General features: G+C 42.7%; 1 protein-coding gene across 1 annotated transcript in view; it reads right to left on the reverse strand.

The window, feature by feature from the left end:
* Positions 1-8,261: 8,261 nt before the first annotated feature.
* myorg (myogenesis regulating glycosidase (putative)) overlaps positions 8,262-14,543 on the reverse strand; it is a 15,614-nt gene continuing 9,332 nt past the window's right edge. Inside the window, exons 2-3 of the mRNA XM_063011272.1 lie at positions 11,202-11,568; positions 8,262-10,201 (exon numbers count right to left, since the gene is read on the reverse strand). Coding sequence (XP_062867342.1) covers positions 8,407-10,201; positions 11,202-11,464 — 2,058 coding nt within the window. The 5' untranslated portion in view covers positions 11,465-11,568 and the 3' untranslated portion in view covers positions 8,262-8,406. The remainder of the gene's footprint in view (positions 10,202-11,201; positions 11,569-14,543) is intronic.

Below are 14,543 nucleotides of genomic sequence, written 5' to 3' on the forward strand. Positions count from 1 at the left end.
AAGCTAACCCGTATCCCCTCCGAAACACGAGCAGCAGCCAGATGCATCTTTGCCACCCACACATTGACGAGTTTGGCGCCACCTAGCGTTGCATGCGGAGAGACACACCCTAAGGGCACCCTCTCCCATCTCTGTGTAAGCGCCTCCAATCAGCCGGCAGAGAACGCAATCGCATTCTGACAGAGAGAGACCCACATCCGGTTCTTTGTCCCACCCCCCCGCATGAGCAACCGGCCAATCGTTGCTCATATAGCCACTCAGCTTCGAACCGGTAAAGCAAGGCTGGATTCGATACCACGTTCTCAGAATCCAGCCCTGGAATTTTATTAAATTTTTTAAATATGCAAAATCTACTGAAGTATCTGCATATATACACACACACCACACCTAATTTAGTTATACAAAATACCTTGATTTAACCTCGATTTAACAGACTAAAGGGGGGGGGGGGGGGGGGGGGCGCACTGGTCTGTAAAATGCGATGGTCTGAAACAATTTTTTTTTTAAATATACAAAAACACAGCACAGGTCCACAAAAGTGCTAAACATGCACATATGATCAATAGTAAAATGAACAACGTGCATAGATATGTAAATATGTCATGTAAAACCTGTATATAAATATTAAAATTGGTGTACTGTACTACTGGGAGGTTTCTTCACCCCATATTCCTCACATACGTCAGCCACAGAAACATCGCTTTCCACTTTCTTAATAAGTTCTTAATAATCTTTTCAGCAATACCTACATGCCTCTTTCTTTCGCTTATCACTTCTCTTGTCTGTCGAAGCCATAATTAAGCACTAGAACTGAAGCATAAAACACTGAGGAAAAAGGCGAGAACAAAGCGAGCCTCCCGACAAAATAAAAACTATCACTTACGTAAACAGAGACATACAGACAATTACTGAACTACTGGTCTTGGTAAACTTTTCACTGGAATTTTAAACAATGGGACCGGACATTAAAATTAAATGTCCCGTTAAATGGAGGTCCGTTAATTCGAGGTTTCTCTATATACCAAAAAGTAGGACACCCCTTCTTAAAATCAATTATATAAAATAAATAGTATGCTTTTAACCATGTGGCAGATTGGGAACTGTTCCCGTTCGAGCATGATTGTGTCTCTGAGCACAAAGCGAAGTCCATAAAGTCAAGGTTCGACGAGTTTAGTTTGTAGGAACTTGACATTTACCCCACTGGGTATGAAATGAAAGTTTAATTGCAAGCCGAGCCTTTTTGTCCAACATCAGTGCTTGACTTCACAAATGTTCTTTTGACTGAACAGTGGAGGCTGTTATAGCTGCAAAGGAAACTTAGTAATAGTGGTTTTTGGGATGGGATGTACATGTTTTGGTCAAGTGTTTACATACAGTACATATTGGAGCTTTTACAGTACAGCATTTTAGGCCAGTGGTAGCCTAGTGGGTAGAGCTTTGGGCTATCAATCCCATGCCATGCAGCCAGTGTTGGGCCCTTGCTCAAGAGTTGCTGTACAATGGCTGACACTTTTGCAGTGACAGAGGGAAAATATCTGTCTTTGTGTTGACAGAGCTTAATAAAAGCCCGTTAGATCTACAGTACCCACCTGCCCGCTCTCATTAACCAGCCCTCTCTAATTCAGCAGTAATCTGTAAACCTTTATTTTAAACACGATTAGCAAGTCATCCGTCACTCGGTCTTTCGATAATACACAATATCATTGCCGGCCAGCGAAGCCACAAATCGCATCGATTCCTTAGCAATGCGATACGGACAGCTAATCGATGGATGTGTGTCTTCCGTGCGGCTGCGAGGCCGGATCAATGCCGAGGGGAGGCGTCGAGAGGCAAAGTAAACCCAGTCCTATAGGCACATTTACTGACCTGCTGTCCATTATGGTTATGAATAAGCTGCTACAGAAAATAGAATATTGGAATATTACACAGAACCCTAGATTCATTCATTCATTCATTCGTTATCCTGGTCACTGGCGAAAGGTGGGCGGCATGGTGGCTAAATGGGTAGCACTGTCGCCTCACAGCAGGGAGGTCCTGGGTTCGATCCTCAGGCGGGGCGGTCCGGGTCCTTTCTGTGTGGAGTTTGCACGTTCTCCCCGTGTCTGCTTGGGTTTACTCCGGGTGCTCCGGTTTCCTCCCACAGTCCAAAAACATGCAGTCAGGTTAATTGGAGACACTAAATTGTCCATGACTGTGTTTGATATAACCTTGTGAACTGATGAATCTTGTGTAACGAGTAATTACTGTTTCTGTCGTGGATGTAACCAAAGAGTAAAACATGACGTTAAAATCCTAGTAAACAAACAAACTTTGGCGAAAGGCCAGAAACACCCCGGACACACACTATAAGAAAAGTCAATTCCTTTTTTAATAACCTGCTTCCCCATTGAACGTTTACAATAAAGCAACCATGTCTGCTCATTTTTTTAATCATCTTTATTTGCAACTTGTTTCCAAGCAGCTACAAAAACCATAAAATCTCAACAAAGCAATAAAACCAATTAGCAACAGACCCATCTAGCACAGTGTCCATGTGGCCCGTTCTGTAACAGTTGCACAGTGAGTGCTACGGCTGTTTTCTCCACCATCCCCAGCTCGCTCTTTGCCCCGTTCCCCTCCACCACCTGCCTGCCCCTCCTCTGACCCAAACTCGACTAAATGATTTATTGATCGCAGGCTAACCTCCATATAACCTGTAAATTACTTCAGCCCTATGGCATTATCTAGCGCTGATGAGCAGCGCCCGAAAGACCCCCGAAGACGCCGCTCGCGCGAGGCTTAATTCAATGCCGGACCAAAGGCCGATCCCAACTTTGATCAAGCTTAACCTGCTTTGCAATAATTACTATTCCTGTCAGGGGCCGGTGAAGGTTGGATGTTCAATGAGCTCGGGGACCCGTAGCCGAGCGCCTTATGAAGGCTTTGTCTGAGGTTAGCTGAGAGTTGCAGCCTAATCTCACGGGTGAACAAAATGACACACTGTGAGTATTCTGCCACTCCGGCCTGCCCTGCTGATGGCACTTTTTGCTCGTACTACAGTCGGTCCTTCTATATAAACCACCAGCCTTTATGGAAATGTTGCAGATACTAGTGTAAATTCCTTAATTCATTTAGTTTTTATAAAGCATTTAAATGAAACCTGGTTAGGGTTGTGGTGGGGTCGGGACCAATCAGAAACACTAGAGCACCAATGCATGGAGGGCCATTCAAACTGGAATTATGTGCAAAACTCCTCACAGATACTGACTGAAAGCAAGGATCGAATGTACGCTCTATCATTATACACTGTGTGCACCTTCTCCAACCTTCTCCAGCCAATAACAGCCTCAAGTCTTCCGAAAAGACTTTCCAGAAGGTGGATTTGTGAGAATGTGTGCCCATTCTCATTCATATTGAAATAAAACATCTGAATTTAGCTACTACATTATTAACCTCGCTTAGTAAAAGAAAAAGGTTAAAATTAGGGATGTAATGATGCACCACAAGACAGTTAATAACCGATCGATTTGACATGTAAAATGAATCGATATTCACTTTAAACAGCAGAGGGCACTGGCGCTATACACCTCGCCTGGTTGCCGTCACTGGCTCTATACGCCTGGTTGCCAGATTCGGGGTTTTTAATTCAAAATTGTTTTGCATAGTTTGTACCTACCTCAGAAATAAAAGGACATTCATTATTTAGATAAATAAAAGATAAGCACAAATACAGTTTTTATTTTTTTAAGAGAAATAATAAAATGAAACTTTGTCATAATTTGTCTTCAATTACAGTTTAAAAAATCGGGGGGAAATCCTATCATGAACCCAGTATCATGAATCGCATCGCATCGTGGGTAGAGTGTATCGTTACATCCCTATTAAAAATAAAGAAATAAATAATTTAACCTACCAGAAAAAATAAGAATTGAACTATATTATTTTATTATTTGCACTATATTAGCTGATGAAGGCTGGGACAAATGTGGGACAAGGACTTTATGGATGGATTCCAGGATGCACACCACTCTTGACCAAGAAGCACAGAAGGGTCAACTGGAACATACCGGAAAAAAATTTAAATAGGCCTGCAGTACCCCAAACAAACAGAAAGTCAAAAACAGCAGACATGGGTGAATCTTGCAAAACTATAAAAATACGAGATGTTTTTAGCTTGACCCTCACCTGGTGTCCAGACCTGATTTAAAAAGACATTCCCCAAACGTTGACCATTTGCAGATTTATAAAGGGTTGGTCAAGATTTGGATTTTTGGAAAAATGTGAAAAGGAAGCAGTGCCAGCTTGAACCATTATGACATGTAATAATGACAAAACATCAGTAAACCTCATTTACTAAATGCTTTACTTTAAATTCAATTCCCTGGATGCTTTCAATGTAGTTATAAGAGTGCACAAACTTTTGCACCCTGTATTAAATATATACAGAATTCTAAGAAGCCAAAATCAGAAGTTTTATGGTAGATAAAACAGCAGCATGAAGTCTGGTGAAGGTGCACACTGCCTCCCAGTGGTAATGATAGAATTTGGAACACTGTGTGAGGTGTAAATCCACTTGTATTTAAATATATATTTATTGTTTTACCTTATCAGCCTTTACTTTCTTTTTAATTATGCACTGATTCTGAAATTTATTTTTCTTTTAAAAATGCTTAAAAAAAAAAAAAACAGCCTAAACAGATCATGCAGTTATGTTCGGTTTATAAAACCAGCATTCAGAAGAGGGTTTATTCTGATCGTTTGGGTCAAGATTTGCCACAAACACAGCAGCAGAAGAAAAATGAGGACTTTTAAGCTTATGCATGATAGTTTTAATACATTTGTAGTGAACGTGAAATGCATTTTCTCATGCACTACAATAACAGCTTCATTCATGCAATTACACCACATCATAACATTAAATGTGCCATAACTTATGCACATCCCACATTTTTAAGTTAATTTCCTAACAAGAAAAAAAAGAAATAAACAACGATCTTGCATTTAAAATTAAAATGAAGTGTTTTTTCTTCCTTTTACCTTAAGAGGACATAGTACGTCATTTGTACTTTTAATCATTAAAACATGACATTTAACCGAAGGTGTCCACACTGTCCAAAGATTGACATCCCTCTTGGCAGATGGTGTTACCCTGCTAATACAGTCTTGCTCATTTGTTCCCCTAATTTAGTCATATCCAATTACCCTGATTGCGTTACGTCTCCTCTACCGATACAACCCTCCACTGCTGACTGACGAGCTTCGCAACTGACACGCCCCCTCCGGCACGTGTGAAGTAGCCGTCTGCATCTTTTTACATGCGTGAGGCGGGTTCATGAGCGGATCAGCCTTGTGCACGGAGAGCCACACCCTGATCAGCATTATTCCTCAACTCTGCGCAGGCGCCATCAATCAGCCAGAAGAGGTCGCAACTGCACCAGTTATGTGGAACCCTGGTCCGGCTTTCCCACCCTGTGTAAACAACAGCCAATCGTTCTTCATGTGGCCGCCCAGCCCAGCCGGATGGCAGAGCTGAGATTTTATACGATGTGTTCGAAATCCCAGCTCTGGTGTGCTGTTGTATTTTACCGCTACGCCACCTGAGCGGCGTCTTGGTCATTTTTAAGTAAAAATAAGTTAACACGTCCTCTACAGGAAATTAACTTAAGAGTTTATTTTCTAAACTTGACATGACGTTTAAGGAAAATGTACCTAAATGTAAAGTGTGCTGTTTAATCTAATGTAGGCACTGTCGTTACAGTGAGCTTATGTGACTGAACCCATACAAAACATTACAAACACACACACACACACACACACATTAACCTTACAGACGATTCTCATGTACAACATGAATATGAAACGACAAGTATGACAACTCCCGGAAGTTAAAATGAGGTTGGATGGTATTAATATTTAGCAACTCGGATTAACCCTAAAAGTCAAGCAGCACCATGTATCTTAGTCTGAAGGTCAGTGCTTAGGGTTAGAGTTATAGTTATAGCAAGGCAGCTTGTTCTGTGTCTGACCACACAATGTCCAGCACAGAGTCTAGATGGATGAAAATATGAACGATTAATTTTAATCATTATTACTATAGGACCTATATACACTGATCAGCCATAACATTAAAAGCACCTCCTTGTTTCTACTCTCACTGTCCATTTTATCAGCTCCACTTACCACATAGAAGCACTTTGTAGTTCTACAATTACTGACTGTAGTCCATCTGTTTCTCTACATGCTGTTTTAACCTGCTTTCCCCCTGTTCTTTAATGGTCAGGACCCCCACAGGACCACCACAGAGCAGGTATTATTTAGGTGGTGGATCATTCTCAGCACTGCAGTGACACTGACATGGTGGTGGTGTGTTAGTGTGTGTTGTGCTGGTATGAGTGGATCAGACACAGCAGCACTGCTGGAGTTTTTAAACACCTCACTTTCACTGCTGGACTGAGAATAGTCCACCAACAAAAAATATCCAGCCAACAGTGCCGCATGGGCAGCGTACTGTGACCACTGATGAAAGTCTAGAAGATGACCAACTCAAACAGCAGCAATAGATGAGCGATCGTCTCTGACTTTACATCTACAAGGTGGACCAACTAGGTAGGAGTGTCTGATAGAGTGGACAGTTAGTGGACACGGTATTTAAAAACTCCAGCAGCGCTGCTGTGTCTGATCCACTCATACCAGCACAACACACACTAACACACCACCACCATGTGTGTCACTGCAGTGCTGAGCATGATCCACCACCTAAATAATACCTGCTCTGTAGTGGTCCTGTGGGGGTCCTGACCATTGAAGAACAAAGTAAAAGGAGGTTAAAAAGCATGTAGAGAAACAGATGGACTACAGTCAGTAATTGTAGAACTACAAAGTGCTTCTATATGGTAAGTGGAGCTGATAAAATGGACAGTGAGTGTAGAAACAAGGAGGTGGTTTTACTGTTATGGCTGATCAGTGTAATCTATATGAATGAAACGATTCATTTCTGCAGTAATATTGCGGTTTACGATGCATGCAGAGAGCAAATGCACATTTTGTTACTGACGCTGCTGTTTAAACGTGCGTATCAGCGGCGCTGCGTTTGTGTCAGATTAGAAAAGCAACCAACGTTAAGGAAGCACAGAATCTGATAAGTACACACGCTTATCCACTCCAGTCTTACAGCAAATCAACACAATTCATTCAATTCATTATTGCACACAATACTATTCACACTCAGGCTCAATAATAAATATGTCAATGACAAAATAGACATTTTTAGTGTCCAAGTCCATAATTTAAGCATTCACTTTCCCTTTCATCCTGGTCAAGGTTGTGGTGTGTTTACAACCACCCCAAAAAGTTGAGCGCAAGACAATATATCAATATATGAGTATTATAAAAATAGCAAATCTAGATAATGCATGTTTTTTAGGATACTTCCACTGGGACACTGGTAGATCAAACTCAAGGATCAAACCCAGGTTCTCGGGTCTATTGATGCTGCACACTCTTAATGTTGGGTGGTACGGTGGCTAAGTGGGTAGCACTGTCGTCTCACAACAAGAAGGTCCTGGGTTCGATCTGTGTGGAGTTTACATGTTCTCCTCGTGTCCTCCCACAATCCAAAGACGTGCAAGTGAGGTGAATTGGAGATACTGAATTGCCCATGCCTGTGTTTGATGTAACCTTGTGAGCTGATGAATCTTGTGTAATGAGTGACTACCGTTTATGTCATGGATGTAACCAAAGAGTAAAACATGACGTTAAAATCCTAATAAACTTTCTTAACTGCTTATCAAATTAGGGTCCGGGAAGGGGGAGGGGGGGGGGGGGGTGCTGGAGCCTATCCTAGCTTTTCAGTGGGCGCAAGGCACACAGTAACACCCTGGACGGGGCGCCAGTCCATCGCAGGGTGCACACATACACACACACATTCACCTATAGGGCAATTCAGTGTCTCCAATTAACCTGACTGCATGTCTTTGGACTGTGGGAGGAAACCGGAGCTCCCGGAGGAAATCCACGCCAACACGAGGAGAACATGCAAACTCTGCACAGAAAAGACCCGGACCGCCCCGCCTGGGGATCGAACCCAGGACCTTGTTGCTGTGAGGCGACAGTGCTACCCACCGAGCAAACGTGCCACCCAACAAACAAACAATTTAGGCGGTTGCCTAGGTAGACAGTGGGCAGCAAGGCAGCTCACTAGGTTCTCGTTGCAAAAAAACGAGTGTCGATACCTCCCTTGGTATAAACACAGCTGAGCCAGTATAAGCTCGCGATTTTATGTAGCTGAAAATGAAATTAGTGACAGTCGTTTATAAAGTGTTTGCTTCTCTACCACAGAAGTGTTTTATTCTAACAGCATTTTAGCACGATAGCTTATCACACAATTCAGCATGTGGTTCAACGCCCTGGAAAATGCGAGAAACTGCATTACTGAACCCAAATAAAGTATGCAATCTCATCAAGGTCCACGGCGTAATCTGTAAGATGCATGGGTTCTTTATTATCGTAGCGCTCTCCCTTGTAGCTCCTCCAGCGACCGCGCGGGAGGTAAATATCCCTTTCTTGCTTGTGAGGCTCCAGCACTGGTGCCACCATCAGATCGTCCCCTATGAGAAACTGTGAATCCACACGGTAGGCGGTTTCATCGTCGGTGGCTATCCACCACAGAGGGCGGATGATGGGGTCGCCGGTGTTGAGAACCTCGCCCGCCAGTTCCAGAACTCTGGGTGCCACGAGAGTCTCGTGAAGTTCAGTGAAGCGCTTGGCGATAGCCACCACCTCCGAGTCGTACTCCCATGGCGGGATGGAGAACTGCATGGCGGGCATGAAGGCGGACAGTTCCAGCCAGCGGATGTACAGCTCACGATCAGGGAGTTTGCCGTTTTTGTAGGTTCGGTTGGCGTACGCGTTGCCTCCGATCATATCAGGCAGGATGAACTGGTAACCCAGGATGCTGATGGTAAGCACAGTGGGGATGATCGACTTCAGACCGAGCTCGTAGCCCCACACAGAATCTCGGTCGATGAGGCGGAAAAAGCAGGACACGTTTTGTGACCCGTAGCCTGATCGCAGCTCCGCCCGCTCGTTGAACGGCAAGGCCATCTCCGTATAGCGCCGCGTGAACGTGCTGGGGTCTGGGAGATGGGCGCGTGTCCTGAAGCGCCAGGGGAGGTAGTTGGTCTCGCCAGCGTCCAGCTTGAAGGAGGACACTCCGTATTTGGTGCGGAGAGCTCGGAGGTGAGAGGTGAACCAGTTCCGAGCCTCTGGGTTGGTGAAGTCTAGGATGCCTCCGATGCCGTTCCACCAGCGCACCAGGGCGGGAAGCTGCCCGGTGGGCTCCATCACGAACAGGCCCTTATGTGCGCACGGGCCAAAGTTGGCGGAGTCGTAGTTTACAAAGGGGTGCGTCCACAATGACACCAAAAAGCCATCTGCTTTTAGTTTTTGGAACATCCCGGAGGCGTTGGGGAACTTTTCGGGATCGAATTCAAAGTCGCCGTACTTGGTGGTGTAGCGGTCGTCTAACTCGATGTGGCTGCAGTTAAAGCCATGGGTTCGTATATTCTCTGCATAGTTTAAAAGCTTCTCCTGGTTAATGTCCGTTTTGTGTAGAGCCCAGGTGGACCATATAGGGTAGCGGAACGTGGCTTCTAACGGTACCTTGTTGGGCTTTGGGAAGTACCTGCGGACCATGACCTTGTGTATAGAGGTTACGTCTTGTCCAACACACACACGGTAGCTGAGCTCGGCATAAGGCGGCATCCCGGGCAAAGGCTTGTATGGACTGTCTTGATATCGTGCCTGAAAGTATAACGACCTCTCTGTATCGTTCCAGCCCAGGTGAAAGGGCACCGAGTCGTTGATCTTAATAGCGGTGGCGTTGGATGACAGCCAGTAGCGCTCCAGGATGCCCCCGAAGTCGTTGCGGTTGGAATAAACGTCGCTGGTGACGAACGGCTTGGGCGCTTGCTGGCCTGAGATGGCGATGGGCCAGTGCTGCACGGCGGACTCGGAACCTCCGTACCAGTGTGAGCCGTTGTAGGACATGGCGTGCATCACGGGTCGATCGGAATCCAGCTCCTCCCAGCGCACGCGATAGCACATGACCGTCTTTTTGGGCTCCACCGTCATAATGAAGAAATTGATTCGGCCGGCATTGGAGCGAGAGCATCGGAGGATCACGCCCTGCTTAGAGCAGGAGTCCAGGTCGAGTGTTCCAGACCTGAAATGTATTATGTGCATTTTGTAGTTTGGGTTAACATAATTAAGTCATACATGCATCTATTGTGCTGTTATTATTGGCCATTGCTGATACTTATGAGTTGAGGGGTACATGTGCAGACTAATACTTAAACTCATATACACCGATCACCATAACATTAAAACCACCTCCTTGTTTCTACACTCACTGTCCAGTTTATCAGCTCCACTTACCATATAGAAGCACTTTGTAGTTCTACAATTACTGACTGTAGTCCATCTATTTCTCTGCATGCTTTGTGAGCCCCCTTTCATGCTGTTCTTCAATGGTCAGGACCCCCACAGGACCACCACAGAGCAGGTATTATTCGGGTGGTGGATCATTCCCATTCCATTCGCTGCTGGAGTTTTTAAACACCTCACTGTCACTGCTGGACTGAGAATAGTCCACCAACCAAAACTATCCAGCCAACAGCGTACTGTGACCACTGATGAAGGTCTAGAAGATGACCGACTCAAACAGCAGCAATAGATGAGCGATCGTCTCTGACTTTACATCTACAAGGTGGACCAACTAGGTAGGAGTGTCTAATAGTGGACAGTGAGTGGAAACTCCAGCAGCGCTGCTGTGTCTGATCCACTCATACCAGCACAACACACACTAACACACCACCACCATGTCAGTGTCACTGCAGTGCTGAGAATGATCCACCACCTAAATAATACCTGCTCTGTGGGGGTCCTGACCATTGAAGAACAGTGTGATACTGGCTAAAAAAAAGCATGTAGAGAAACAGATGGACTACAGTCAGTAATTGTAGAACTACAAAGTGCTTCTATATGGTAAGTGGAGCTGATAAACTGGACAGTGAGTGTAGAAACAACGAGGTGGTTTTAATGTTAAGGCTATTACTTTGTTAGCTGCTACCTAATTTCCAGATGTTGATTGTAAATGCAAACTCAGAAGCAGAAGCATGCCATTTAAACTTAATACTGGGCAATTAGTAAGCATTTATACCCACCTGAACGCCATCTTGAATACAATCCCCCCTGCGTGGTTGCGAATGAGAAAGCCATCCTTATTCAGGTCCAACAGCTCAGTCTTTAACAGATCAGCTTTACGAAAGGAGGCAAAATAATAACACCATGCCGTCACAGCGGCAATGACCAGGACCAGACCCAGAACTCCGGCGCCTACCAGTGGCCGGCTCTCCTTGTTTATTTTCTTGATAGGCACACCATCCGTGATGGTGCCCCCGGCTCCTCCGGGTACGACTTGATACATTATGTTCCTGTTTCTTTCACTTACTTAATTCATTCTTTTTCAACATGTCAGCATGTTTCCTTTCTCAGAGTTCTTTTTTGCTTCCGGCATCATCCTTTACAAACCTGTGAAACGGCCAAAATGACAACGTATCAAACTTTTGTTTTATGTATTTTTATGTATTTAAAATGAAGGAATCTGACAATTGGAAAAACAGCTGCAGTGACACCAATTCTTCATCAGTTTCAGCACCGACACTGGCACACAAGAGCAGTTCTGGTATCAGCAAAAAGAAAACCAGTACTATAAAAGTGTCTGGCAGTTTCATTCAGTTCGGCTTTTTTTTCTTAAGTTTTTATGCATTTTCTCCCTTTTTCTCCCGATTTAGCCTAATCAATTAGTCTTCCGCTGCTGTGGAACTCTGATTGCGTCCGAGGAGGGTATATTGCTGCTCACGCCTCCTTCGACCCGTGCGCAGTTCTAGCAGACACCTTCTTTACACCCGTGCTTCTGCACAGACGCCTCTATCCGCTAACCAGGGTCCTTGCACAGCGTTTGAAGATCCCACCCACTTAGTCCGGTCATCCTGCCCTAGCAGACACGGTGGCCAATTGTACACGCAGGATGGCGCCCAGCCGACCTGTAGCAGAACCGAGATTCAAACCGGGGAGTTGAGAATCTTGCTCTCTTACTCTCTCTGCTCTGTACAATGTAAAGCCTCCACAAGGGGGCGTTCACATAACAATTTCTGGTCCATTTTATTTTTTGGCACATTAGATAATAAGTCATTAACAGGCTATAAAACCATAAACTAACTAGTGGAATTAGCGTCAAGGATTCATGTAATAAACACTGATCAGGATAGAAAACCCAGCTCAAGTCATCCAACCACCAAAAATCAGATATTTAAAGGTATTGTTTTATTTGTGACAGATCAAGGTTTAGCCACAATAGAATATCTTGGTAATTATAACTGTATTTAACTGTAAAGATTGAACTGCACTGCAGTGTTTGCAACTTCCACATAACAAACGACCACAGAATGAAACAAAACAAACCGGCTCAGCCTCCACTCAGCATTCAGGCACATAATGAACTTTAACTCGGAGCCAAGAGCTTTAAATCTGTCAGTGTGTGAACTGTTTTAAAGAAGAAGCAACACAGGGCTGAAGGTACAGTGTGAATAGAATAGAACGTGGCTTAAGTTCAAATGTCCAAATCAAATGTTGGTCCCGGACAAACAGCTCTTACTAGAAGAGTTGGACCATATAAAAGAGGACACAGCAGTTAATAAAACACATGATGCTGATTACAATGGCAAACCACGGGGCAAGATTTAATGTTGTGCTACTTGTAAAAACAAATCTGAATCAAATAAAAACAATAAAAATAAAAATATTAACAAGGCCAATATAACATGATCACTTTTTCAATTAATTACTTTAAAAAGTGACTGACTGATTATATGAATAACCATTATTGGTATTAATTATTATTACTATGTGTAAATGTTGTTCACCACCTTTATATTTGCTGGAGAACAATTTAAACACTATATTACCTTTATCTATACTTTATAGCCTTGCTTTCCCTTCGCTGCTGTAACACTGAATTTCCCCACTGTGGGACTATTAAAGGATTATCTTATTCTATAGTTTTATATCCTATAAAGTTTAGTATTTTTAGATAGATAGATAGATAGATAGATAGATAGATAGATAGATAGATAGATAGATAGATAGATAGATAGATAGATAGATAGATAGATAGATACATGGATAGATAGATAGATAGATAGATAGATAGATAGATAGATAGATAGATAGATAGATAGATAGATAGATACATGGATAGATAGATAGATAGATAGATAGATAGATAGATAGATAGATAGATAGATAGATAGATAGATAGATACATGGATAGATAGATAGATAGATAGATAGATAGATAGATAGATAGATAGATAGATAGATAGATAGATAGATAGATACATGGATAGATAGATAGATAGATACATGGATAGATAGATAGATAGATAGATAGATAGATAGATAGATAGATAGATAGATAGATAGATAGATACATGGATAGATAGATAGATAGATACATGGATAGATAGATAGATAGATAGATAGATAGATAGATAGATAGATAGATAGATAGATAGATAGATAGATAGATAGATAGATAGATAGATAGATACATGGATAGATAGATAGATAGATAGATAGATAGATAGATAGATAGATAGATAGATAGATAGATAGATACATGGATAGATAGATAGATAGATAGATAGATAGATAGATAGATAGATAGATAGATAGATAGATAGATAGATAGATAGATAGATACATGGATAGATAGATAGATAGATAGATAGATAGATAGATAGATAGATAGATAGATAGATAGATAGATAGATAGATACATGGATAGATGGATAGATGGATAGCTGGATAGATAGATAGATAGATAGATAGATAGATAGATAGATAGATAGATAGATAGATAGATAGATGGATAGCTGGATAGATGGATAGATGGATAGATGGATAGATGGATAGCTGGATAGATAGATAGATAGATGGATAGATGGATAGATGGATAGATGGATAGCTGGATAGATAGATGGATAGCTGGATAGATGGATAGATAGATGGATAGCTGGATAGATGGATAGATGGATAGCTGGATAGATAGATAGATAGATAGATAGATAGATAGATAGATAGCTGGATAGATGGATAGCTGGATAGATGGATAGATGGATAGATGGATAGCTGGATAGATAGATAGATGGATAGATGGATAGATGGATAGATAGATGGATAGCTGGATAGATGGATAGATGGATAGCTGGATAGATAGATAGATGGATAGATAGATGGATAGCTGGATAGATGGATAGATGGATAGCTGGATAGATAGATAGATAGATAGATGGATAGATGGATAGCTGGATAGATAGATAGATGGATAGATGGATAGATGGATAGCTGGATAGATGGATAGATGGATAGATGGATAGATAGATGGATAGCTGGATAGATGGATAGATGGATAGCTGGATAGATAGATAGATGGATAGATGGAT

Source organism: Trichomycterus rosablanca, chromosome 16 (genome assembly GCF_030014385.1).
Source record: "Trichomycterus rosablanca isolate fTriRos1 chromosome 16, fTriRos1.hap1, whole genome shotgun sequence".
NCBI lineage: Eukaryota > Metazoa > Chordata > Actinopteri > Siluriformes > Trichomycteridae > Trichomycterus > Trichomycterus rosablanca.